The sequence below is a fragment of the Lontra canadensis genome, unplaced genomic scaffold (assembly GCF_010015895.1).
Source record: "Lontra canadensis isolate GAN:19392208 unplaced genomic scaffold, GSC_riverotter_1.0 scaffold13, whole genome shotgun sequence".
In the NCBI taxonomy this organism is placed as follows: Eukaryota; Metazoa; Chordata; class Mammalia; order Carnivora; family Mustelidae; genus Lontra; species Lontra canadensis.
The window spans coordinates 28323865-28351814 of NW_022631007.1; the positions used below are offsets into that span (position 1 = coordinate 28323865).

At 37.0% G+C, this 27950-nt stretch overlaps 1 protein-coding gene across 2 annotated transcripts in view; it reads right to left on the reverse strand.

Annotated features, from left to right (window-relative positions):
- Positions 1-27950, reverse strand: part of LOC116867898 (CD302 antigen) — a 131255-nt gene that overhangs the window by 37329 nt on the left and 65976 nt on the right. For both annotated transcript variants that reach the window (XM_032857903.1, XM_032857901.1), the window contains exons 24-34: positions 27413-27542; positions 26074-26300; positions 22286-22451; positions 20622-20786; positions 18475-18591; positions 13117-13311; positions 10671-10897; positions 9107-9275; positions 6613-6762; positions 3704-3826; positions 989-1156 (exon numbers count right to left, since the gene is read on the reverse strand). In XM_032857903.1, the coding sequence (XP_032713794.1) occupies positions 989-1156; positions 3704-3826; positions 6613-6762; positions 9107-9275; positions 10671-10897; positions 13117-13311; positions 18475-18591; positions 20622-20786; positions 22286-22451; positions 26074-26300; positions 27413-27542 (1837 nt within the window). The remainder of the gene's footprint in view (positions 1-988; positions 1157-3703; positions 3827-6612; positions 6763-9106; positions 9276-10670; positions 10898-13116; positions 13312-18474; positions 18592-20621; positions 20787-22285; positions 22452-26073; positions 26301-27412; positions 27543-27950) is intronic.

The window sequence follows — 27950 nt, forward strand, 5'->3', positions numbered from 1 at the left end:
TCTCTTCCCCTGATCTTTGTTTGGCTGGTCTTTCAGATCTCAGCTTCAGTGCCTCCTGTTCTTAGATGTCTTTCCTCATAACCTAATTAAAAGTAGCCATCCCCCTACCCAGCACACAAAATAGGGCATGAGGTATAGTAGATACTCCAAATACTTGCTGAATCAATGCATGAATACACACACACACACACACACACACTATAGATACCAATCATCTAGCATTGGGGTTTTACCTTTAATATTTATACACCAAAAGGACATTTTTATGCTAAATCTTCAAAAATGTTGCAGTGAAAAATTTAGAGCTCATTTCTCTAGAAATGAAATTAAGATGAGATTTTTATGGTTATTTTATATAACAATTCATGATGAAATCTAAGTTTAAATTATGACTTCCTATAGATGTTCCTTCCAGGAAATTTTTTAAAAAATTATTTTTATTAACATATATTGTATTATTTGTCCCAGGGGTATAGGTCTGTGAATCATCAGACTTACACAATTCATGGCACTCATCATAGCACATACCCTCCCTTCCAGGAAACTTTAAGTAATTAAATCCAGTTTTGCATTGTTGCTAAGTTAATCATGAGTTTTATGGGAACGACGAGAAAGGAAGCAAACTAACTGCAGAATTAGACCTTTGAGCTTTTACATATTTGACTGATAGAATCAAATACATCTTAAGAACATATTCAAAGAATTGAGTTCCCCAATACTCTGGTAGCTTTTATTTTTCTTAGGGAAGAATTACAAAAACTTTAGGCTATTTAGTAGTTTCATCTGGGAATCTTAGACACCTTGGCACTTCCATCTCTTACAATCTATTTTTCTGGCAAAGAATCTGCATGGCTTCATCATGTTTTTTGGATATATTGAAAGGACTAAATAAGGACTTTAGGACCAAGTCCAAAACTTTGCACATAATAGAGTTGCACATTTATTTCCTGACACGTTCTGCAAAAATAAGGACAGGTTCCATACTTACCCAGAGGAACTTTGCAGACAACTCTTCCGTAGCCATGTGAACATTCAACTTTTACCCAAGTTTCATTTGAAGCTAACAAAATGCTACATTTTCCACCACCACTCTTACTTTTATTTGCCCATTTGACAAATGTCACTTTTGATCCATCTAACCAATTCCAAGACTGATCTAAAGAAAGAAATTAAGTTTATTGCCTCTAAATTTCTTTTGTAAAATTTAAATTCAATTAGCCAACTTACCATACATCATTAGTCTCAGATGCAGTGTTCAACAATTTATCAGCTGCATATAAAAACCAGTGCTTATCACATCACATGCCCTCCTTAATGCCCACTACCCAATTACCTCATCCCCACACATGCTTCCCTTCCAGCAACCCTCCGTTTATTTCCTGTAGTTAACAGTCTCTCATGGTTTTTCTTCCTGTCTGATGACTTCTCATTCTGTTTTCCCTCTCTTCCCCTACAGTCCTCTGCCCTGTTTCTTATGTTCCATATATGAGTGAAGCTGTATGATAATTGTCTTTCTCCGATTGACTTATTTTGCTCAGCATAATACCCTCCAGTTTCAACCACATCAAGGTAAATGGTTAAGTATCCATACTTTCTGAAGGCTGAGTAATATTCCATTGTGTGTGTATGTGTGTATGACATTTGACATCTTCCTTATCCATTCATCTGTTGATGGACATCTCGGCTCTTTCTACAGTTTGGCTATTGTAGACATTGCTGCCATGAATATTTGGGTGTAGGTGCCCCTTCGGATCACTACATTTGTATCTTTGGGGTAAATACCTAATAGTGTAATTGCTGGGTTGTAAGGTAGTTTCCTCTAAATTTCTAAGGTAAAATGGCATGCGGATCATACAGCTCATTTACTTAGAACTATGTTATGCCACTATTTAAAATGAAACTTATTGAAAGTGAAAAAAATAAAAAAAATCAGTCCTTCAGTTGCACTTGTCACATTTCTTTCTTTTTTTTTTTTTAAGATTTTATTTATTTATTTGACAGACAGAGATCACAAGTAGGCGGAGAGGCAGGCAGAGAGAGAGGGGGAAGCAGGCTCCCTGCTGAGCAGAGAGTCTGGATGCGGGACTCGATCCCAGGACCCTGGGATCATGACCTGAGCTGAAGGCAGAGGCTTAACCCACTGAGCCACCCAGGTGCCTCACACTTGTCCCACTTCAAGTGCTCAATGGTCATATGTGGCTCGTTACTACTCTGTTACACAGCACAGATACAGAACATTTCCATCTTTGCAGAAAGTTCTATTAGATAGCACTGATATAAAATGTGGTATCTTGATTAAAGTACAGAATGCCTGCACTTTTATTGGGTGAGGGATAGATTTCTAAAGGCCTGAATCCCCATCAGCACCCTTACCCCCAACTTAGAAACTCGTATCATTAAAAACATTGTGGGGGAGTAAGGGTCAAGAGGGTTCAGGAGTGTCTCCCCACCATGACTCCATTTTTGTTTTCCAGCTGAGGTAGCACCACCTTGTGGTGATAGTGTAAACAAAATTTAGAATTCATTTAGATGGCCAATTTCGAATCCATTTCACTTTTTTTTTTTTTAAGATTTTTATTTATTTATTTGACACAGAGAGAGAGATCACAAGTAGGCAGAGAGGCAGGCAGAGAGGGGGAGGGGGAAGCAGGCTCCCTGCTGAGCAGAGAGCCTGATGCGGGGCTCGATCCCAGGATCCTGAGATCATGACCTGAGCTGAAGGCAGAGGCTTAACCCACTTAGCCACCCAGGCACCCCTCCATTTCACTTTTTGACAAGTACTTAGTATTTTGGGATTCACATTTATTTCATTTACTTAGAAATCAACTTGGCTTAAAATGTAAAACACACTTCCTATTTTTCTATTGAATTTGTGCTTTTAGTTCACTCTTTATCAATTCCAAGTTCACTCAAATATTTTATCCATTATTGCTTGGACTAATCCATCATTCCCTGAAAATTTGTTCCACAAATCTTTTTTAACCCATCTCCGCAATTTTGTTAAGCTTGTTTGAAAAACAAAGTCGCCATTAAGAATTGGTTTTTCTCTATGGTAAAAATGTTTCAAGAGGGAAGAGAACAACAAGAAGAGAAGCTTCTGAAAAACAGAGTTTTAAGCTACAAAAACACAGGCGATAGACCCTAGAACTCTAAGGGAAGTAAGTCATGAGTTCTTTGTGGGAGCATGGGGGCACAGATACTGCTGTAGGAAAAAGAAATATGTTGTTGATCCAAGTATCTTAAACCTCTAGACATCCCAATTGATTTTACCCGATTTTCTTTTTTTTTTTTTAAGATTTTATTTATTTATTTGACAGACAGAGATCACAAGTAGGCGGAGAGGCAGGCAGAGAGAGAGGGCGAAGCAGGCTCCCTGCTGAGCAGAGAGTCCGGATGCAGGGCTCGATCCCAGGACCCTGAGATCATGACCTGAGCCGAGGGCAGAGGCTTAACCCACTGAGCCACCCAGGCACCCCCGATTTTCTATTTCATTAGTATTTTCCATCATTACTAATAAGTTACTTGCATATTCATAGTCATTAAGAATTTATAAGTCTCCAAAACAGCCAGCAGACCTAAGCTTATTCATCAATAGGAAGCATTTCAATTAACCACCACCTGACATTCTTTAGCAAGGCTGACTTGGTATTAAGGACAATTTGGAACTCTCTTTGCACACTGTGCACACAAATATGTCACTTACCGGCAGAATATTGAGATAATCCAAGCCAAACTCTCATGGTAATATTATTATTTTCCCTCATCAGTCTGCTCACAAATTTATTCTCATCTTCATCCTCTATGGTAACGATAGTTGCAGAATGATCTGTTGAAGGAAAACAAACCCTAAACTAATTAGCTTTATGCAAACTAGGGAAGTGGCTTATTCTCAACCAGCCGTTTGAAAAAAAAAAAAAACACAAAAAACAACTACCATGATCGAGATCATTGAGAAATTCAAGCTTTACATAGAGAATATTTTGAAAATCTCATATTTGTGTCAGATTTTTTAAAAGTATAGCATTAATAGATTCCAGGAAATTAGAAATATTTCTAGATTGAAAGTTTACATAGAGAAACTTTTTTAAAAGATTTTATTTATTTATTTGACAGACAGAACACAAGTAGGCAGAGAGGCAGTCAGAGGGAAAGGGAAAAACAGGTTCACCGCTGAGCAGAGAGCCCGACGTAGGGCTCGATCCCAGGATCCTAGGATCATGACCTGAGCAGAGGCTTAACCGACTAAGCCACCCAGGCGCCCCTACATAGAGAAATTTTATGTTTCTTCAAAAAAGCCTGCCAGTGAGACCATTGTGTATGAATAGCTATATCATTGTAGAAAGATGTGTTTCAGCATGCTCTCCTCAACAACCATTTCTGTATAATAACTCAGCTTTAATTTTTTTCTGTTAAAATGAAAATGAAAGCAAATAGGTTGGGATATTGGGGAGCATTAGCCTTTCCTTTAATATTATCTTATACATAAGCATACTTGGTTATGCCCACTGTAAGTTCCTAAATATAGTATGGAATTGAATACTGTTGAAGCTTGATAAATTGCCCTAAACCCACAGAGAAAATAGTGTTATCACCATCATCAGGCAAGGGATAGAAATAAAATAATAACTAGACTTGCAAATCAATCCTAAGTGGAATCAAAAGTCTTCAGTAGTGGCAAGTCTATCCACACTTGAACTAAAGCATTTCTTTTGTGGTGGTGCCATTGGAAGAAGGGCAAAGGCAAGTCTTTATTCCTTTAGAGATGATCACAGTGTGCACATGCTTGTTTAATATATTATAATCCTGTGGGGAAGATATTATCACTATTTTACAGAGGAGAAAACAAAGGCTCAAGGAGATTAAGTAAATTGGTCAGGTTTATGCAGCTAGCCAGTTATAAAATTAGAAAGCCAATCTCAATCTTTTCCCATAATAAGAATAGTTTGCTCACTATTTGCAGGATACACTGCTACATTTGCATACATTATCTCATTTCATTCATTCCTACAACAACCCAACCTTTGAAATAAGTGCCATTTTCATTCTCACTGTTCAGATGAGAAGAGAGAAGCAATCATGTAACTTCCATAATACCACTCAGCTAGTAAGTATGGGAGTTGGGAGTTAAAACTTAGACCTGTCTGCCTCCAAGGCTGACTGACGTGCAAAGCCCCCACACTACAGTGACAGTAAATCTTTCTATTTTCTCCTGTAGGAGCAAGAGGCTTCTGACTTTCAGAATGTATATATAGCTCACAATAGTTCCCGTTGTGTGTGCGTGTGTGTGTGTGTATACATGTGTAACACATGAGAGTTCCCACACAAAAGTTTCTATCATGTACTTAGCAGTAACAAAGAGATTTTTAAATCAGCCAAATGTCTCCACAACAGTTAGCAAAATAAATGAGGTAAATGCCATCAGTCTGGCTAAATTGCTATTCAAGGATGCAGGTCTTCGAAATACTCTTGGTAGTCTCCCTAGAAGTCATTTCACAGTTTGTCTATAGGGTAAATTTATCATGGGAGAGATCCGGTTACTGCTGCCCTTTCTAAAATAGTTAAATCTACAATAGTTAAATCAGAGGATGTGGGCCATTTCTATTGCACAATGGAGGAACAACCCATGCTTCCTTGGTTACTCTGGTCAGGATAAGCTTACTTATTAATAATGAAGTAATGGGGAAATCTATAATTTTGTATTTAATACTTAACTTTTACAAAAAATTTGCTTCCTAATCCCTTCATCTAAACATATCTAGCTTTATTTAAAACCATTTCATTTGTCATTTTCACATAATGGATCTCTTAGCAATTTTTTATTCTACTTCTTTCCACTTACTTTTATTTTCCATGTACTTATTCTTACATTGGTTATTATAATGGCTATTCCAATATTCCACTTAACTCATATATCATAAAATACTTAACCATTTCCTTGTCACGAGGCAAGTAGGTTATAAAATGCTATTATAAATATTGAGTGTTTTAAAAATTTTTAAAAAGATTTATTTATTTGAAAGAGAGAGTGTGTGTGTTGGTGAGAAGAGGAAAAGGGGGAGGAAGAGAGAGAATCCCAAGCAGACTCCCACTGAGCCCAGAGCGCAACTCGGGGCTAGATCCCACAACCCTGAGATTATGACCTGAGCCAAAATCAAGAATCAAACAGAGAAAGACAACTATCATACTGTTTCACTTATTTGTAGAACATAAGGAAAAACATGGAGGACATTAGGAGAAGGTAAAAATGAAGGGGGGGAGATCAGAGGGGGAGATGAACGATGAGAAGACTATGGACTCTCTCAGGGTTTTAAAGGGGTAGAGGGATGGGTGAGCCTGCGATGGGTATTAAGGAGGTCACATATAGTATGGAGCACTGGGTGTTATACACAAACAATGAATCATGGAACATTATATAAAAAACTAACGATGTACCATATGGTGACTAACATAACATTTAAAAAAAAAAAAGAATCAGACACTTAGCTGATTGAGCCACCTGGGTGCCCCCAAAATATTTTTAAAAATATAATCATTATTTCAAATTATTTCCTTGGAAAAGACTCCAATGACTAAATTACTGAGTACAAGAAAAATCAATACATTGTAACTCACCAAGTTTTGAACAGAACTGTTTGGCTTCTGAGAAATTGTGCAATGCCTGGTCAGATGCGTAGCAGTGCTCCTTGTACTGGATCCATTGTGACTCATTCCCTTTTAATGTTGGACATCTTGAAGAGTATGTATGAGAGGACACCTCTTTAGCTATAAAAATGTTAGACATGACTGTAAAGATGCACAGAAAAAGTATCTGACTTAAAATCTCACTAACCACTATTTGAAACTGTGGTTCCTGTAGATAAGAAGCATTCAACTCAATACCCAATTAGAGAAAGCTGCAGCCTACACTCTAAGAGTATACATTCTCATTAGCTTTTTGCAATACCATTTTTAAAACTCAGAAAGTAGGAGAAAGAATTTAGACCTCTAAGATGCAATTACCCTAATGCAAAAACAACTGCAGAGGCAAAGACAGGCTTGGCAGGCCTGTAACTACTTTGAAATAATCCTTAAAATTGTTTCTTTCTTTGGATTCTTTTTATCTTGATAATATAAAACTAGTTTTACCTTGCCATATAAAAAACCACGCTTAAAATCATATCTACAAGTGAAAATTGGGTAATTTGTTTATAAAATATGTATGCATAGCACAATTTGTCTCCTACAGAGAGTAGCTATGTCTTTTGTACCCATTAAATAACTCCCCATTCCTGCCTGACCACAGAAACCACCACTCTACTTTCTATTTCTATCAATTTGATAGCTCTAGGCACCTCATATAATTGGAGTCATATGGTATTTGTCCTTTTGTGTCTGGCTTATTTTGCTTAGAATAATGTCCTCAAGATTCATCCATGCAGGTTGTATCATGTATTATGTGTCAGAATTTCCTTCTTTTTTAATGCTGAATAATATTCCATAGTATATATATAATACATTTTGCTATGCATTCATCTGTCAGTGGACAACTTGGGTTGCTTCTGCCTTTTGGCCATTGTGAATAACGATTCTGTGAACACGGTTGGACAAATATCTATTCTAGTCCCTCTTTCCATTTCTTTTGAGTATATACCCAGAAGTGGCTCAGGTCATGAGTCTGGGTCTTTTTTGGGCTCCCTGAGGAGCTGACCCTGCATCTCCCTCTCCCTCTGCTGCTCCCCCTGCACATGCTCTCTCTCTCTCTGTGTCAAATAAATAAATAAAATATTTTAAAAAATAAAATAAAATTTGCTCTTGTATTAGTTTCCCAGAGTGCCATAATAAATTACTATAAACCTGGTAGTTTAAAACAACAGACATTTATTCTCTCATAGCTCTGGAGGCAAGTCTAAAACTGAGGTGTCAGCAGGATTGGTTCCTTCTGGAGGCTCTGAGGGGGGATCTGTTTCAGGCCTCCTTGCTTCTGGTGGCTTGAAGCTGCATCACGGCAATTTCTGCTTCTGTCATCAAAGGGCTTTCTCCCTCTTTGTCTGTTTTTCTCCTCTTACAAGGACAGCCATCATGGGATTTACAGCTCATCCTAATCAAGCATTAGCATTACATGACCCCTCTTAACTATTACATCTGCAAAGGCTACTTCTAAGTACGGTTCTGGGTTGTCATGAATTCAGGGGGGATTCTATTCAACCCCGTACAGCACTGAATTTGTGTTTGTTTGTGTTGTCATTCTACTTGATCCTATGAAGTCTGTTTAGCTAACACAGCTGTCCTTTCCATTTTTGTATACTTTACCACATTTCTCATGTATTCCAATTGTTTTTCTAAAACATTACATCTACTTTCTGTACCTAACAAGTGAGAATGTCAGTTCTTGATTATCCGTTCATTCCTTATTCTCGCTATCATTCTCCCTTTCTTATAGTCACTTGTTTCTCTGGATAAGGTTTTAACATTTTTTTCTCTTGAATCTGTTTAATTCCAAGTGTTGACTCTTCTGTGGAGGATTCTTTGGAGCAGAAAGCATGGCAAGTGCTGAGAACTGCCACTGCCGCCATCTCTTGGCTTGTCCAGCAGGCCTCTGCAGCTCCTGGGGGGTCGTGGTTCTTAAGCTCTTCCTCAAGGCTCCACCTGTCAGGATAACCCTGACAGCCCCTGATGGAAGGGGCTTTTTCCTTAGATTTATAAGCGTCATGTAAGTTTGGAAAATGCTTAGTTACACAAAGTTAACCAGATTTCTTTACTATAGAAACTTCCAGAGCCATCAATATGGTAAATCAAACCTATGGTATTTCTCAAATTTATATGCTGCTGAACTCTTTTTTTAAAAGGAGCATTTCAGCCTTTGAAAACCATTGCTAATTAAAATTAAAATTCACAAATTCTAGAGTAATATGTACCCAGTGACAGAGGAATTGAAAGTCTTTGGAAACATACCCTGAATGGGTATATCATATTTGTTTTTCTTCACAAAGTATCAAAATTATTTTTATAGGATTTGTGAATAAACCTTATTTAAAAACTGACAAAAAATTCCTTTGAGTATTTAATCATGTGCACAAAACAAAATGTCATATTTTAATAAATATAGTTATTCAAAACCAAGTCTTACATTTTGTAGGTTTATAACAAATAGCACCATCACTAACAGACTTGCATTTTTCATGTCTCCAAATTCCTTTTGGATCCAAGACAACACAATTTCCAGCAGATAGTTTATCTTTCCATGGGATGTAGTCAAATGTACTGCCATCAGACCATTCAAAACTTGATTCATTTCCCTGTTTTAAGAATAATAGAGATAAAAAAAAAAAAACTTAGGACTTTTTAGCAGAAGAATTGATTTTTAAAAAAAGAATAATAGAGACAACCTGATTCCAGAGAAAAGAATGTTCAAAAAGAACATTAAGAAGAATACACACACACACACACACACACACACACACACATGCTTTAAGAAGTATTGGAATGGATTGTTAATTATTTGCTTATAATTGTTACAGGTCTGGACCTATTTGTAAAATCAGGGATTTACTTTTGATGCTTTGATTTGAGACATTTACTCTGGTGCAATTTATGTAGAAGTTTAAATTTACAGACAGAGTTACCATACTCTGTCTCCAGATTTATTATTTTTAAGGATGAGTTTATATAACACTTGAAATTAAATGACATGCAAATGGCTCCCATTTGTCAGAATTACAGATTTACAATCCTAACCTCCATATTATTCTGAGTATTGTTTTTTATGTTTTAGAGTTCTGCGGTTTGTGTCTCTGGCTACGTTTTTTCATACTATGAAATCCATCAAACAGCAGGGGACTGGAAGAAAAAAATATTTTCCAAGAAACTCATATGGGAAGACTACTTTTGGTTTTCCCCTGATTCTATAATCCTAATTTGTCATTCTTTCTTTCATGTTCTTCACTTTGTTCTAAAGATTATTTAAATTAGGCTTTGATTCTAATCTCAATAGATGCCTATTTTTGGAATACTGGACATTATATAGGTATATGAATACACTAATTAATAAGATTCAAATAGTGGCACAAAAGATATGTTTACTACCAAAACATTATTCTAAAATAGTGCAGTTTGTAGGGGGGAAAGTGAGAAGAAAATATGCATTTATTAGTCCTAATATTAAGAATTTTATTTGGCATCTTATATAAATTTATGTGTTAAAATTCACTATAATCTTATATTAAGGAAAATATTATCACCCCAGTTTTACAGATGAAGAAGAAATAACCTTGCAAAGGTTAAGTAACCTGCTCACAATTCCCGAACATGTAAATGGAAGACCCATCACCAGTACTAGAACTCAGGTTTTTCTGCTTCTGTGTTATTCCTGTTTTCCCTGATTTCCAACTGGTTCTCCCCAACTAGGTGACAGAGAGGTGATGTTGAGATATTCATCTCCTGGGTCCTTGGGATGGCCTGGCAGTGTGTAGGGCAGCTGCAATCCACCATTTGCCCTACTGCATTCTACATATATAATTTTCTATTTGCAAAAAGATAAAATTTTCTATTTTTAAAAAATAAGAAAGCACTACGCTATGCAAATTGAGTCCCAGTACTTAATCCGATGTCTTACTTTGAATTAATATATTATGCTCAAATTTCCAACCTTCTAACACATTTGGAAAATTTCTAGAAAATAAGACAAGACTTACATCGTGACTTGAGAGCCCAACCCATAGTGGAAATCCGTCACGTTTTACGATGTCTTCCAGAAAGAGCTGGCCATTTTGGTCATGAACACTTGCCAAATAACCTCCACTTTGAGAACACATGTTTAATGCTTCATACCATGTTACTTTTTTTTGAATAACGTTATAAATACCATCTTCATATGGAATAAACTGTGGCAGGGTAGCATTATATTCTTCCTTGTAGTCAACTACAACATTTAAATTAAAAGTATTAGTGGTATTATTTAAATTATTTAAAATACGTATTTTGGGTAAGACTGGAAATGCAATCATTTCTAAAGTTAAATAAAACTGGATTTCTTATTAATGTGGGAAATAAAATGCAGACTTTATTTTTCTTATAGCCACAACACATATAACAGGTTCTTAAATATTACAGTTGTCTGGTTGATTTAAGAAAGGTATAAACATTGTCTTTCATGTAAGCAGCTCACATAGGAATTGGGGACAGAAAACAACAATACCTGAAATGCAGGCCAGACAATTAACCATTATATGATATGCATGACTGAGTAGAGAAGGAGCGATTCCTCTGAAGTAAGAGAGTCAGAAAGTCTGCTTAACAAATTCGGTTTGCAGAGTTTAGGTTAGATGAAATTAGGACTAAAAAGAAGTAAGGTAACCAGAAGGTAAGCTAAAAACAAATGAAGAATAGCGTAACAGTAACAAAACCACAATGATGAGGGTACTTCAAAGAGGCACACGAACTAAGTGAAAGAACTCCCAACGGTCACAACTAGAACACTGGATTATAACCCAAAGTATAAAATATATAACCATGAACCCATACTGATATAAACAATTGACTGAACAAATTTAAAACTGGGAGAGAATAGACAAATCTCTTTTACAGTAGAATTCCAAATAATTTACATAGATATGCCCCCTCAGGAAGATGAATAACTCTTCAGTCTATGAGTGTGGGCTGATTATAGTGACTTCCTTATGAACAGTATGGTATGGAACTGGGGAAAAGAGTAACTTTGCAGTGGAGAAAGCTAACAACCATCATCTAGAGCCAGGTGATCCAGGTTAAAATCAACAGTGGTAAGTCGTGTTGGTGGCATATACCCTTCCTATAATGTGATAAAAATGACATTTTACCTCTGTGGTTTTTTTTCCTAAACCTCAAACTCACAACTGTAGTCTAATCATGAGAAAAACATCAGTCAACCCAAAGTGAGGCACGTTCCACAAATACATGACCTATGCTCCTGAAAACGTCAAGGTCATCAAAAGTAAGAAAAGTCTAAGAAATTTTCACATCCAAGAGAAACCTAAGGAGACAAAATGACTATATGTAATATAGTATTCCGGATAGCATCCTGAATAGAAAAGGGACATTAAGTAAAAAATAAAAATAATCTGAATAATGGACGGACTTCAGTGAATAGTAATCTATCATACTGGTTTATTAGTTGTGACAAATGTACCATAGTAATGTAAGATGTCATCAATAGGGGAAATTGGTTACGGTGTACATGGGAATTTTCTGTACTGTCTCTGTAACTTTTCTATAAATATAAAAATCATTCTAAAATAAAAATTTGTTAAAGAAGTAAAAAGAAAAAGGTGGAAGACTTTCGTCCATAAAAAAACATACTTAAGGTACAAATGAGGATCAGCATATACTGTACATGGGACAATTAAGAGATCAGCCTGACACAAAGAGAGCCTTATTGAACCAAGAATGGGGGAAGAAACGGGCTGGAAGAAAGCCTAGAATTTTAGAATAGACAGTTTTTCTAAGAAGTCTTAGAGGTTTACATGGACTCAAAGTAATTGGTAACAGGGAAACACTGGAGATTGCTGATTGAAATGATGCTCCAGAAAGTTATTCTGTGGCACTATGAAGGGAGATCTGGATGTGAGCAGAGGCCTTACATAGTGGCCATTATAACACTTTCTAAGCTATGAAAAATTTAAAACTGATATGCATTTAAAAATAGATTTACGCAAGGAATTAGGCAAACTTAAGAGACATTTATTTTTAGGCTAGAATGTCAAAACTTTACACTTTCTTATTTATAAAAATCTTATCCAGTCTTCAAGACCCAACCATGTCTTGCCTTGTCCTCAAAGCATTTCGTTTTTATTATTCCTGCTTTCACTGATCTCTTTTGACTTTCCAACAAACGTAAGCCTGTATCAAATAACCTAAAACTAACCTATGCAAAACAGAGCTAAAGAGTTAAATGCTATTTCCCCAACTACATTTTACTCCTTGATTTCAAGACCATGACACCATGGACTGTGTCTTTTCCTTCCTCTGTAACTTCTGTAGTAACTTTCATAGGACGGAAAATAGAGGAGGCACTAAAAAAATACAGTTGCATGATTCCCATTCATGGAGGTGATGGTCTTATGTTCTCTTTCCCTTGTGGAAAGTCTACATTAGCATACTTACCCATTTCAATTTTACAAGCAAGAATGCTGTTCTGGGTATAGTGAAGTATTTCTTCAATAATATTGAAGGTTTGAATATCCCAGAAGCCATCAGTACTCAAGCCAGCAAAAAACTTGTCATTTTTTATATCTGGTCTTCCTCCTCTCCAATTTGTGTATGACAGCATGGTCTTATCAGACCACAGAAGAGAATTATCTAGGGAAGAAACATTTTTTTCTATGTTTAGAGATTAAATGAAGACTTGAATTATACTTAATATTTCAAACTCAAATGATTTTCTTTCTTCTTTACTTAATTTCTAAAAAGCTATATGATTATGTATATTCTTTAAAATGTTTTCTGATTATAACAGTAAATCATGCTTATTTTTAATTTGGAAAGTGTAAATTATAAACATAAAAATTAAAATTTGCTTATAATTTCACCATCCTGGTAATAAGCTTTATGTTGTTATTTTTAAAGTCAAATTTTCATTTCTCCTGTATATATGTTTAATTATAATGAAAATGAATATAATTATTTTATTTAAAAATTAATACATTACAAAACTAGTAATAGAAATCCCTTCTCTGGACCTAAAACCATACATAATTGTCCATATTTATGCAAACCGATTTTAAGACTTTATTTATTTATTTGACACAGAGAGAGAGAGTAGGAAGCAGGCTCCCTGCTGAGCAGAGAGCCTGATGCAGGGCTCGATCGCAGGACCCTGAGATCATGACCTGAGCCGAAGGCAGAGGCTTAACCCACTGAGCCACCCAGGCACTCCAGTCAACTGATTTTTGACAAGGGTGCCAAGACAATTCGATACAAAAGAGTAGTCCCTAGGACAACAGGATATCTACATGCAAACATATATATATGATTTATATAAACTTAAATATACATATAAACGTATTTACATATGTACATATGTTAGAACCTTTCCTTTTACCATATATAAAATTAACTCAGAATAGATCTTATAGACCTAAAGGTAAAAGCTAAACCTATAAACCTATAAACACTTGCTCTTGCAAATAAATAAATAAAATCTTTTTTTTTTTTTTAAGATTTTATTTATTTGACAGAGAGAGATCACAAGTAGGCAGAGAGGCAGGCAGAGAGAGAGAGAGGGAAGCAGGCTCCCTACTGAGCGGAAAGCCCGATGTGGGACTCGATCCCAGGACCCTGAGATCATGACCTGAGCTGAAGGCAGCGGTTTAACCCACTGAGCCACCCAGGCGCCCCTAAATAAATAAAATCTTAAAAAAAGTTTTGTGTTACTAATTCTACTATCAAAGTGATGGTGGGGGACACTTGGTTGACTCAGTTAGTAGGGTTGTGACTCTCTATCTTGGGGTAGTGAGTCTGAGTTCCATGTTGGGTATAGAGCTTACTTAAAAAAAAATAAAGAAAGTGATGGGAGAAAATATTTACAAATAGTTTGACAAGGGACTTATATCCAGAATATGTAAAGAATGTTTAAAGAATGTTTATAACTCAACAATAAAAAAGACAAATAATTAAGAAAATGGGTAAATGATCTGAATAAAGTTTTTTCCAAAGATGATATACAAGCAGATAATAAGCACATAAAATTATGTTTAATATCTTTAGTCAACAGGGAAATGAAATAGAAGGGAAGTAAAAACCTCAATTAGATACCACTTCATAGCTACCAGGATGGCTACAATCAAAAAAAGAGATAAAAACAAGTGTTGGCATAGATGTGGAAAAAATTGGAAGGTATGGAAAATGGCATAGCAGTTTAGGAAAACAATCTGTTAGTTATTCAAAAGGTTAAAAAAAGACCCAGCAATTCCTCTCTTAGGTATATACCCAAGATAAATGAAAATATACATCCACACAGAAACCTGTATGTCAATGTTCATAGTGGCATTATTCACAACCAAAAAAGTGAAAAGAATCTAAATGTCTATCAACTGATGAATAGATAAGTAAAATATGGTATATCCACAGAGTATAATATTATTCAGCCATAAAAAGACAGATACTTGTTACAGTGTTACATGCATAAGGCATTATGCTAAGTAGAACAAGCCAGTCACAAAAAAATTCACATATTGTATGATCTCATTTATATGAAATGCCTGGAATAGGTAATCTGTAGAGACAGGAAATAGATCAGTAGTTGATCAGTAGATCAGTAGTTGGGAGTAGGGAGAAGGGATAGAGAATCAAGAGGGAGTGCTAATGGTATGATGTTTCTTTCTGGGGTAGTGATAGCTAAACAACTCTGTGACTATATTAAAAGTCAATAAATTGTATACCTTAAATGGCTGAATTGTGTGAGGGAATATATCAAAGTTTCTGAAAAATAAGTTGCTAGGCCTATTAAAATTATGAATTTGCATCAAGAGTGAAGTTACTATAAAGTATACATACCCATTGTTGTCCTGGTTATTTGTACCTTTCACTGATGGCCATCTTCTGAGGTGCTATACCTAAACATGTGTCTTGGGGCACCTGGGTGGCTCAGTTGGTTAAGCGACTGCCTTCGGCTCAGGTCATGATCTTGGAGTCCCAGGATCGAGCCCTGCACTGGACTCCCTGCTCAGCACGGAGTCTGCTTCTCCCTCTGACCCTTCCCCCTCTAGGGCTCACTCTCTCATTCTCTCTCTCGCAAATAAATAAAATCTTAAAAAAAATAAATAAACATGCCCCTGCTGCAAAGACACACTAGAAACACTGTACACGTGATCTGGTTCTTGCTCACTGCTTTATATCCACCTCATGTCTCCCAGGCCCTCCTTCCCTCTCCCCAAATGTTAAACTGACAATTTTCGGGCTAACATGATGGGTGATGGTGTATTCCTAAAACTGTTATACAAAAGGCCCACTTTTTCATTTGGCTTGAAGCATCTTTCAGTTGACAAGTGGCTTCTCTTAGTAGTTTCTGTAAAGAGTCTTACTTCTGAAAAGTCAGAACTTAAAAAAAAAAATCCTTTGTACCAGTGGTATTATAATTAAATATTATTTAAGTACACTGAAATAATTAAACAAATCTATGGATGTGAATTAAGCCAGTAAGAATTAGATTTAAACCAAATTTGCTATTTGCTTGAGACATCTTTCTTTCTTTTTTTAAAATTTATTTGTTTGACAGAGACAGATCACAAGTAGGCAGAGAGGCAGGCAGAGAGTGAGGTGGAAGCAGGGTCCCCGCCGAGCAGAGAGCCTGATGCGGGGCTCGATCCCAGGACCCTGAGATCACGACCTGAGCTGAAGGCAGAGGCTTAACCCACTGAGCCACTCAGGTGCCCTGAAACATCTTTCTATATCATGTGAATTCATGTCTATATACTTTAGTTGAAATTTTGTTACACATACAATTTTTTTTTTTTTAAAGATTTTATTTATTTATTTGACAGACGGAGATCACAAGCAGGCAGAGAGGCAGGCAGAGAGAGATGAGGAAGCAGGCCCTCAGGGAGCCTGATGCAGGGCTCGATCCCAGGACCCTGAGACCATGACCTGAATGGAAGGCAGAAGCTTTAACCCACTGAGCCACCCAGGTGCCCCTTACACATACAATTTATAAAATGAAGTTACAATGCTTAAAAGGAAGTCTATTCTGAAAATGTTTTTCAGAATACAGAATATTTTTCAGTTGTTTCTGACAATATAACTAACAGTATATCAGAAGGTAAAATTGAAATTTCTGTATCCTGGATGTGGTCTCCACTGGTCTCTTCGGGAACACTGTTTCCTCAGTCATTTCCAGGTAAAGCCAAGAAACTTTCCACCTACTTTCTCTCCATTTTTTTTTCCCCCTTCTTAGTTTTAAGAGTATTCAAGTGTCATTGGAGAAAGGATTTGGGACCTTAAGTCCCACTACGATGAACTCATTTTTGATTGGCAACCTAAGTCTTACCCATTGCCTGATAGCTTAATTTTTGTTAACTCATCTGTATGCCATAAATATTTAAGAAAAACTTTAGCAACTCTAAAAAATGAGTCAGGTTAGATAGCAAGGAGAAAGCTATATATATATTTTAAAGACTTTATTTATTTGAGAGGGAGCACAAGCAGGGGGAAAGGCAGAGGGAGAAGCAACTTTCCACTGACCAGGGAGCCAGATGTGATGCAGGGCTCTTTCCCACAACCCTGGGATCATGACCTGAGCCAAAGGCTGATGCTTAACCGACTAATCCACCTGGGTACACCAAGAAGGTTATTTTTAAAATGGACATATTTGAGTAATTTAGCTTCTGCCTTTGACTGTCATTGCCCTATGCCCCTTATTAACGCCCACCACCCTTTTTTGGCTAAATGTATGCTTTTGATGTGTGATGTTTCAGAGTGACTTTTTTCCTAAGTCCAAAACTTCTATGATTTTCAGGATATCTCTAATTGAGTATTTTTCTAAATTGGTCTTATTTCTGATATTATTAGGGTCTGTGTTTTAAAAAAATTTTTATAGCAGGGTGCCTGGGTAGCTTAGTTGGTGACTGACTCTTGACTTCAGCTCAGGTCATGATCTCAGGGTCGTGGGGTTGAGCCCCTGGGTGGGGCTCCCGCTTAGCAGGGAGTCTGCTGGAGATTCTCTCCCTCTCCTTCTCCCCTCCGCTGCCACTGTGTGTGCACGCGTACACGCTCTCTCTCCTCCCCCTCTAAAAGAAATGAATGAGTGAATCTTTCATAGCAATTATGCCTTGGACTTGTGGCATTTAGTCCCAATTTCAAATAATCTATCTCATTGTCAAACTGTTTCTCATTTTTCTAACTCATAGTCCAAGCCAACACTGTAAACCCAAAGGTGCAAGATTAATGGAAGTATAATTCCATTCTCATTTATCCCATATACATAGTAGAGATACAAGGTAAATATTAAAGATTTCTATGGCAGTGTGGTCATTTTTAGTTAGTCTTGAATAGGTAGGAGAGATAGTGGAGAAAGGAAATTATTTTCCACCATTTAACTCTAACCTTGGTGGTAAAGGCATTTTAATGGCAGATTTGAGATCTAAAAATTGTCTGGTATTTATAGATATTCTGCTGGGGTGCCTGGGTGGCTCAGTCATTAAGCGTCTGTCTTCAGCTTGGGTCATGATCCCAGGGTCCTGGGATCGAGCCCCACATCTGGCTCCCTGTGCAGCAGGAAGACTGTTTCTCCCTCTCACACTCTCCCTGTTTGTGTTCCCTCTCTTGCTTTCTCTCTCTCTGTCAAATAAATAAATAAAAATCTTTAAAAAAAAGAATGTATCAAAGAAAAGAAGTTCTGCTAAGTACATAATTATAATTTTGTATATTTGTAAACATATTTTGAAGACCTATATTTTTGTGGCTTGATAAATAGTGTATAAAGAAGTATGAATATAAATAGAGAAAATCAGTTGATTTACAACTTACTTTCGTAAGTTATACTTAACACGACCCATGAAGCCATATTATTGTAGTGCAGAAGTTGCTCAAGAACAAAGTTATTCTCTTTTTCATCTCGAATACTCAGAACATGTGATTTTGGATCTGTTAAATAAAAAACAGTCAATAATTTTAATACTTATCTAGAACACTTTATTTTGATAGATTTAGAAAGTTTTATTTCCCAGCTAAATCAACTCAAAAACAATATTGGAAAATAAGACAGACATGTAAATTAAACTATCTCATTGTACTGGGGCTCCTGAGTGGGTCAATCAGTTGAGCACCCAACTCTTGGTTTCAGCTCAGGTCATGATCTCAGGGTTGTAAGAACCAGTTCTCCCCAGGGCTCTGTGCTCAATGGGGAGTCTGCTTGAGAGTCTCTCCCTCTGCTCCACCCCCTGCTAGGTCTCTCTCTCTCAAATGAATAAATATATTAAAAAAATGATTTCATTGTATTAAAATGAATAGATTAATAAGTTTTCAGACACTTTGATGTTATTTTAGTTTTTATTTGTTTTGTTTTGTTTTGTTTTGTTTTGTTTTAAGAGAGATAGTGAGCACATGGGAAGGGAGGGACAGAGGAAGAGGCAGAGAAAGAATCTTAAGCAGGCTCCATGCTTAGCCCTTCATAAAGTTGATCTCACAACCCTGAAACCACAACCTGAGCCCAAATCAGGAGTCAGATGCTTAACCAACTGAGCCACTCAGGTGTCCCTAACATTTCGATGTTAAATTTGGTCTTAGAGAATAGTGTAAAACTAGCAGATGAATAGAGAATTTAAAACATTGATTCACTTCACTTTTCCCCATTTAAGGCTTATTTTGAATTGGCACAAATTTACCCATATTAATGATACACTTCCAAAGACAATAATAAACAAAACCTCTTGGATGATCTATAAGATAGATCTTCACTTTCCTTAGATATCGCTCTTTATATTAGGGTTAAAAAAGTTCAATATTTCCCAAAAAGCGTGCCTCAGGAAATTAGCAGGAGTTTCTCAGAAAAAGACTGGGTGGATAAAAGCATCACGAACATTGTTACATGAAGTTAAACTAGTTCATTTATGACAGTACTTCTTAAAGGATATGCTGATGTACATATGACAATGTCTAACCAGAAGCAATGGTGTATAATTTCTCAACCTTTTTCTTTTTGTAAGGATCCTTTTCGTAGACTACCTCTCAAGACTAGTTTCTAAACAGCACACTTTAGAGAATAATGGTTTGGTATTATCCAAAGGAGCTTCCCACAGTTCACAGGTCCACTGTTCAGAAGTCATAAGTCCTCAGTGGATCTCAGAGGGAATATCTGAAGAATCCCAAGAGTTGAAAGTGTGAAATACATATTTCTTTGAAGCAGAGCTGTTTCTTTGCTTTTGACTACCTATCTGAGCTTTCAACAACCCCAATTCACCTATTGTCACTTTGTCTACAGTCTAGCTTGGTTTAACATCCAGTTCTCTGCTTGCTAGAGTCATTTCTTTTTGCTTTTTAAGCAGAACTCATTTTGTTCATACATATAAAGACAGACTAGCTCTCTAATGGATGGGTAAAGAAGTAACTCTTATATTCTCCATTTTAACTAAACACAAATTTTTATACTTTTTTTATTCATAATGTAGAAATTAGGAGATGAATATTTTTGCAATCTAGTGCTAATTATAAATACTTATAACACACTTTTTTAAATTTTATTTTTTTATTTTCAGCATAACAGTATTCATTGTTTTTGCACCACACCCAGTGCTCCATGCAATTCGTGCCCTCTCTAATACCCACCACCTGGTTCCCCCAATCTCCCACCCCTCCGCCCCTTCAAAACCTTCGGATTGTTTTTCAGAGTCCATAGTCTCTCATGGTTTACCTCCCCTTCCAATTTCCCCCAACTCCCTTCTCCTCTCTAACTCCCCTTGTCCTCCATGCTATTTGTTATGCTCCACAAGTAAGTGAAACCATATGATAATTGACTCTCTCTGCTTGATTTATTTCACTCAGCATAATCTCTTCCAGTCCCGTCCATGTTGCTACAAAAGTTGGGTATTCATCCTTTCTGATGGAGGCATAATACTCCATAGTCTTATAACACACTTTTAATGAACATACATGTAATGGCTGCATAAGGTACTTACTCAATTTCTGGCATTTAGAATGAATTTCACCTGGTGTTGCAGTATATTCAGTCTTTGCTATTATGAAATTGTAGCAAGAGTTCTGAAATGGTATCCATGGAGTAAATAAAACAGGAGATGGACACTGAACATTCTCAACTGTTCTGACCTCCTTTTCAGTCTCATCTAAAAAAAAAAAAAAGGCAATGGTATGAATTCTAACTTTAGACATAAATGTTAAATCCTGTTCATGGTAATTAGGCTTGATTTGTAGGGAATATTCCAGAAGCCAATAAATAATCGCCTAATGATGCTTGTTCTGTTTATAGTCAAATATAATGTGACCTCTTAACTGGGTTTCTGTTGGAAGAAATTTATTTAACACAGTTTCCTTCCACTCACTCCTGCTGTGAAATGAGTGAAAGAATATAAAACACGAGTTGCTGTTAGGTTAAATGTAGTTTCTGCCTTTCTGTGTCACCAAACCTCAAATACAAGGGGCAACCTCAGAGACGATACAAAGATATTAATAACGGGCACCGACCTATAACTTTGGGAATTCATCTTTAAGTTTCTGTTTACCAATATCTTCTCTAATTTCAGAGGTACATTTTATTTTTTATTTATTTTTTTTAAAGGTACATTTTAATGAAATATGTGCTGTTCTAAGTTGTTGCTTTAAATGAAAGCAAATAGAAGTAGTTGAAAATCTGACATCTAGAAAATCTGGCTTTTTAAAAAATTTTATGAAAAAGCCATACATTTAAGAAGATGCAAACATAGATATGCTCTACTCGAAGCCAATCAAACAGATTTAATATGCAGTAGAGACCATTCAGAATCTCTCCCAGCTCACAACTCCCATCTGGAAAGTAGATGTATCTTCTTTCTACTGCAGATGCACAAATGTGGGCCCCTGGCAGTTGTATAACCACTATCTTCTGACTAGGCTAGAGATCGTAAACCTTACTCAGTTGAGTGCATCAGATTCTCTCTAAGAATTTGGAAAGTAGATTGCAGGGATAGTCAATTCATTTCCAGTTACAGCTATAATCAAAAGCTACAGAGCTGCTGTGTTTCAACATGTGCAGAGAGAAGCAGAAAGTACATGAAAAGAAGAGTACAAATCCACAGAGAGAAACAGAAGGGATAGGTGGGACACAGTATCTCTGGGTTCCTGATTCCATCCAGTTTCTGATTCCACTCTCATGAAGCTCAGCGATAACCTCATTTTTGAGGATCTAAATTTCCCTTTTGGCTTAAGCTAGCTTGAGCTGGTTACTGTTACTTACAAACACATGAATCTTAACAGTGACTCTTAAAAAGAAACTGTTGTTGATAAGAATTACCAAAAAAAATTCCCACAAATCAAGTTTCCTATAGAATATAAACATGAAATATATACAAAATGAGGGAAGTAGGGACTTAAAACTGAAAGACCAAGTAGCATTGTCAGCTGACAAAAATGAAGATAGAACATGTCTAAAATAAATCAATGACAAAGTACCCAACACATAATAATTCTCCTTTAATACAAATTTTCATGAAAAATTTTGTTATAAAAATGGATATGACTATAATTTCCGAACCAGATTTTACAAAACTACCCCCCCTAAATCTCACTATTCGTGAGACTGATAATAATTGAAGAGTTAAAATATTTAAAATACTTAAAATTAGCATACTTCCTGGATAGTAGCAAATAGCACCTGGTTGCGTATGATCACAATCAGATGTTTTCCAGAATCCATCAGTGTCTAATATTACACAGTCTTCAAGTTGCTCATTATTTTCAGCCCAGCGACTAAATGGAAGATGTTTTCTATCTGACCAGCCGAAGTTGAGTTCATCCTGTAAGCAGCAGAAATGTATTTCAAGTGGCAATACTCCGTGTTATCCATTTTCTATTATTTTTGTCCCTCATCAATCTAATGACTTTTAATTTTACCATATATATATATAGATTTATATATATAAAATATATATATATAAAATTTAAATATATATATTATATATATTTAAATTTTACTTTATATTTAACACATAGTTACATAGACTTACCATGCACCAGGCACGGTTGTAAGGGCTTTGCAAATATAGGTTTACTTAATCTTCATAACAACCATATGAGATAGGAACTATTGTACCCATTTCACAGATGAGAAACGGAAGGCATGTTGTGTGCGCAGTGCTGGGATTCTAATCCAGGCCATCAGACTCTAGAGCCTATGGTCTGAGCCGTTAGACTGGGCTGCCTCATACATAATTGGAACTATGGGTTGTTGGAAGTCAGAGAAACAACAACCTGCAGGAGTGGAAAGAACATGGGCCCTGGAGCTAAAGCATATCTAGTTTGGAATTCTCGTGCAGTCATGTATTAGTTTTTTATTTTACTTTGCCATGTTTCCATCCCCTCAGCTATTAAATGGATGTGACACTTAACCTCAGGGCTGGAATTAGTGGGGTGATGTGTAAAACACATAATGGCCAGCAGGTACACATGGCCACATAAATATTAGCTCCCTCCCTCTTAACCGTGACTCAGGCTGCTTTCACACTTGGGTTTATGGAGAAGCTTCCTCATTCACTCTATTTTATTATGCACTAAAAGACTGTGAACATCTGTCTGTCTTTACATTTTACCAAGGGCCTGACCACCCACCTATCCTGAGAGAGACTTTACAGAATAGGTACAAAGTCCAGGGGACAGACTGTGGGGATACTCACCTATCTGTGCTTCTCCAAGGTGCTGACCGAGCACCAGGCCTTGTACACTGACCCAATGACATAAGCTGTCCTGAGACCCAAGGCAATTTTACATCACTGGTTGATTTGGATATTGGGTAAAGGCCACACACAATATCCTTAGTGACCCATAAATAGCAAACATGTTTAAGCTTCAACACCAACAACTGTTTTCATTCTGAAATTGTTCTCTACCAGGGTTCCAGCTGTAACTTTGTGGCCAGTTAATTCCTAAGCCCCTGTGGCCTCAGATGTGGCCCTTTGGCCATGTGATGTTAGCATTACCCTGGATTCCTTCACCTCTGCTGCCTTCACAACTAACCCAGGTATCTGGTCCTTTGGAACTTCTTTCCTTGTAGATAAATCCCTGCACCCTCTATCTCTGCTGAATACCCTCTTTCTTTATTAAGACTGTAAGTATCTCTTAACTAAATTCTTGACCTTAATTGATCTTAATTAAAACCTATCTTTTCTACAGGAATAATGTCCTTTCAATGCCCACAGGGAAAGACTGTTTGTTTTTCCATTCTCAGATACCATCAGGCTATGAGAATGGGATATGTATTTTTATTTCCTTCAGTCATTTCCTTTAGGGTTTATGCAAACTCCCAGATTCCTTGCCTCTTTTTGACTTTCACTTATAACTTGGCCTCCTTATTCCTCCCTGACATTCACTAAGGTGATGCCCCACGTCTTGCTCTGTCCTCCTAGTCCTACCATTGACTTATGGCTCAGCAGTTCCCCAGCCTTCGTGACTTCCTCTATTTCTATGTACTTCCACTTCTACATACTTAAGTGACCTGCTCCTGCACACACACTCTGGACTTTATATAACCCAGAACTGCCTCAGGCATTAGTTCAGACCAGCATCAGCTCCTGCATGAATTTTTTTACAAGAAAGCTCGAGATTGCTCACTTCCTCACCTGCCCTCTGCCAATATAATTCTTCTTAGGTAAAAATCTGTTAATGTTACTACTATGTTTAAAATCTTTCAATACTCTTTCATTGCTTTCAATGTAAAGTTTTATTTGTATCCTGTCACGTTCCAAAGATTTAAGGCAGTTTATACAGATATGTAATAAACCTGTTAAAAGAGTGAAAGGAAAAAGAGAAACATAGGTGAAGACTGAAAATAGGGTAAGAGGGTGCCCGGGTGGCTCAGTTGGTTGAGCCTTACACACTTCAGCTCAGGTCATGATCCCAGAGTCCTGGGATCAAGTCCCATACTGGGCTCCTTGCTCACTGGGGAGTCGGCTCTTCCCTCTCCCTCTGCCTCTTCCCCCCAACCCCCTCTTGTGCCCTCTTCTTTTGCTCACTCACTCTCTCAAATAAGTAAATAATATATATTTTTTTAAGATTTTATTTATTTATAGGGGCACCTGGGTGGCTCAGTGGATTAAGCCTCTGCCTTCGGCTCAGGTCATGGTCTCCGGGCCCTGGGATGGAGCCCCACGTCAGGCTCTCTGCTCCGCGGTGAGCTTGCTTCCCCGTCTCTCTGCCTGACTCTTTGCCTACTTGTGATCTCTCTCTCTCTGTCAAATAAATCTTTTTTTTTAAAAGATTTTATTTATCTATTTGACAGAGAGAGAGAGCGAGAGAGGGAACACAAGCATGGGGAGTGGGAGAGGGAGAAGCAGGCTTCATGCTGAGCAGGGAGCCCGATGCAGGGCTCGATCGTAGGACCCTGGGATCACGACCTGAGCCGAAGGCAGCTGCTTAATGACTGAGCCCCCCAGGCACCCCAATAAATAAAATCTTAGAAGAGAAAATAAGATAAGAAACAATGTCAAAATCCTTAAGTGATGAAAAAAAGCTAAAAAATAGTATGATCCCAAATGTCTTAAAAATATACATGTGTATATAGGAAAAAGCTTGAGAGATACATACCAAATTATTAAATCATATTTATTACTAGGTACTGGAATTACAGGTGATTTTAATTTCCTTTTAAAAAAATTAACTGGGCACCTGGGTGGCCCAGTCAGTTGAGCGTCTGACTCTTGACTTCTGCCTAGGTCATGATCTTAGGGTTATGAGATGGAGCCCTATATTGGGCTCTGCACTTGGTGTGGACACTGTTTGGGATTCTCTCTCTTCCTGTCTCTCTGAGCTCTCAGTCCCCCGCTCTCCCTCGATTCAACTCTGATTTTTTTTTTTTTAAAGATTTTATTTGTTTATTTGACAGACAGAGATCACAAGTAGGCAGAGAAGCAGGCAGAGAGAGATAGGAGGAAACAGACTCTCTAGGCAGAGAAGCAGGCAGAGAGAGATAGGGGGAAACAGACTCTCTGCTGAGCAGAGAGCCTGATGCGGGGCTCGATCCCAGGACCTGGGATCATGACCTGAGCTGAAGGCAGAGGCTTTAACCCACTGAGCCACCCAGGCGCCCTCAACTCTGATTTTTAAATTCTTTTCTTCCTCTCTCCTTTGCATTCGCTGGAGAGGCAAGGCAGTTCCTGATTCCCACTCAGTCTTTAACTAGAATAAAAAGAAGTGTTCAGCTACACACGCCCACTTTAACTTTTTCTTCATCTAAACAATAAAGCACCACACCTTTCAAGAGTAGAAAGATGATGGCCACTAAAAATGACACATGTCATGAAATTTACGCACTGTAGTAAGACTTGACAATCTCCAGGTTCTTTCAGTTTGATATGAGAAATGCTGTGTACAACAAAAATTTCACATTCCATCACCCAATCTGGGCAGTTGGGACTGAAAACTTACGTCTTGACTGGAGAGTCCAATCCATAGAGAGGAGTTATGAAGAACACCCTGCACAGTTAGGAACGCCTGCTGGTAAGGGTCTGTGATGCTCACCAGCTGCATGTTATCCTTCTGACACTCCCTTAGAGCATCAAACCAAGTCATAGGCTTCAGGATGATTTTGTACAGATTATTTAGATACTTCACTGTGTCTGAAGTGTTCTGCACGGTCTGTTTGCTTTCAACTTCTATGTGTAAAAGGAAAAAAAAACACACAAAAAATCACCCACTCTGCAAGTCATGGGACATTTCCTCAAGGTTCTCCACAGTAAGTACTTCAGATATTACTTATCTATTCATTAGTTTTGGATTTTGGTTAGGCGAACTAGGTATGTCTGGCTGTATACCTTAGGTATATGTGTGAGCCACAACATTTGTTTTTAAAATTAGAATAAAATTCTGTTTTTGTTGATCTGATTTAGGAAGGAAAAAAAAGCTGTAAGTAAAAGTAGCCTGCCATAAGATTACCATTTCAGGTTGGTGTCAAATACCTCCTTTGTTTAAACTCCTTCAACAAGAGAAAGTGTTAGGTGTTCCCTTACAAAGTTTCCATCTGGGAGAGCTCCAATGAGAAAAATGTACAAAACAACCCACAAAAGGCTGTACTGAACTACTGCTTTACAGTACTTCTCTGAAGAAAGCAGTTACTAAATAGTATGAACAAATGATCATGGTTTAATTTAACAAAAATTTCTTTAGAAATACATGGATTATTTACTTGAGGTTTTCATTACATGACAACTTTTTTTAAATCATTTGTTAAAAACATTGTAATCAATGAAAACAATGTAATACCTTCTAAAAACATCTCTTTGAGAATATGGATGATTCTTATTTTTAGCACACATTTTATTTTTATTTGGATTATAGTGAGGTATACACAGTAATCCGTTTATAATGCTTCACACCTTTTTGTATGTGTGTGATAAACTTAATTGTGAATGTTTACCAAAGTCAATTAAAAACATTACACTTTTTCTCTTTTCTCCAAGATAGAAAGTAATAACTGAAAAATGTCAGAATAGAAAAAAGAACAAAATTCAACCATAACTTACTATAGACAACTCTTTTTAACAAATTCCATCTGATACTTAATTTTGATATTTAATTAAGTAAAGCAATGTTAATTGAAAAAAATCACATTCCATTTGAGATAACCAATATGGATTTAGCCATGTTGAAATTTTAAGGAAGCTATGTTTATAAATTAATATTAATTCATTTATAAGATTTTTGTGAAAAAATATTGCATATCTCTAACAGTATAAAGTACCATAGTTATCTAGATAATAATTTATACCTGAATATTTCTGACAGAGAGACAGAGTGTGGTGTTCACTGCAGGAAGTAAAATTCCATGTCCCAGTATAAGGCGACTTTTGGAGGTTGAGTATTAGTGCACAGTGGTATTGGGACTCTTCCTCAAAAATCTAAACAAAAAGGCAAACATGTACAAACAATCATGAAACTATAACTGTCTGAAGATCCTAGCAGGAGAACTTCATATTCCAAATTGGATTTTTCCTCCTGTAAAAAATTCCATTAAAGGGCGCCTGGGTGGCTCAGTGGGTTAAGCTGCTGTCTTTGGTTCAGGTCATGATCTCAGGGTCCTGGGATCGAGTCCCGCATCGGGCTCTCTGCTCAGCAGGGAGCCTGCTTCCCTCTCTCTCTCTGCCTGCTTCTCTGTCTACTTGTGATCTCTCTCTGTCAAATAAATAAATAAAAATCTTAAAAAAAAAAATTCCATTGAAGAGTTGAGCATGAGGGCGCCTAGGTGGCTCAGTGGGTTAAGCCTCTGCCTTCGGGTCCGGTCATGATCTCAGGGTCCTGGGATTGAG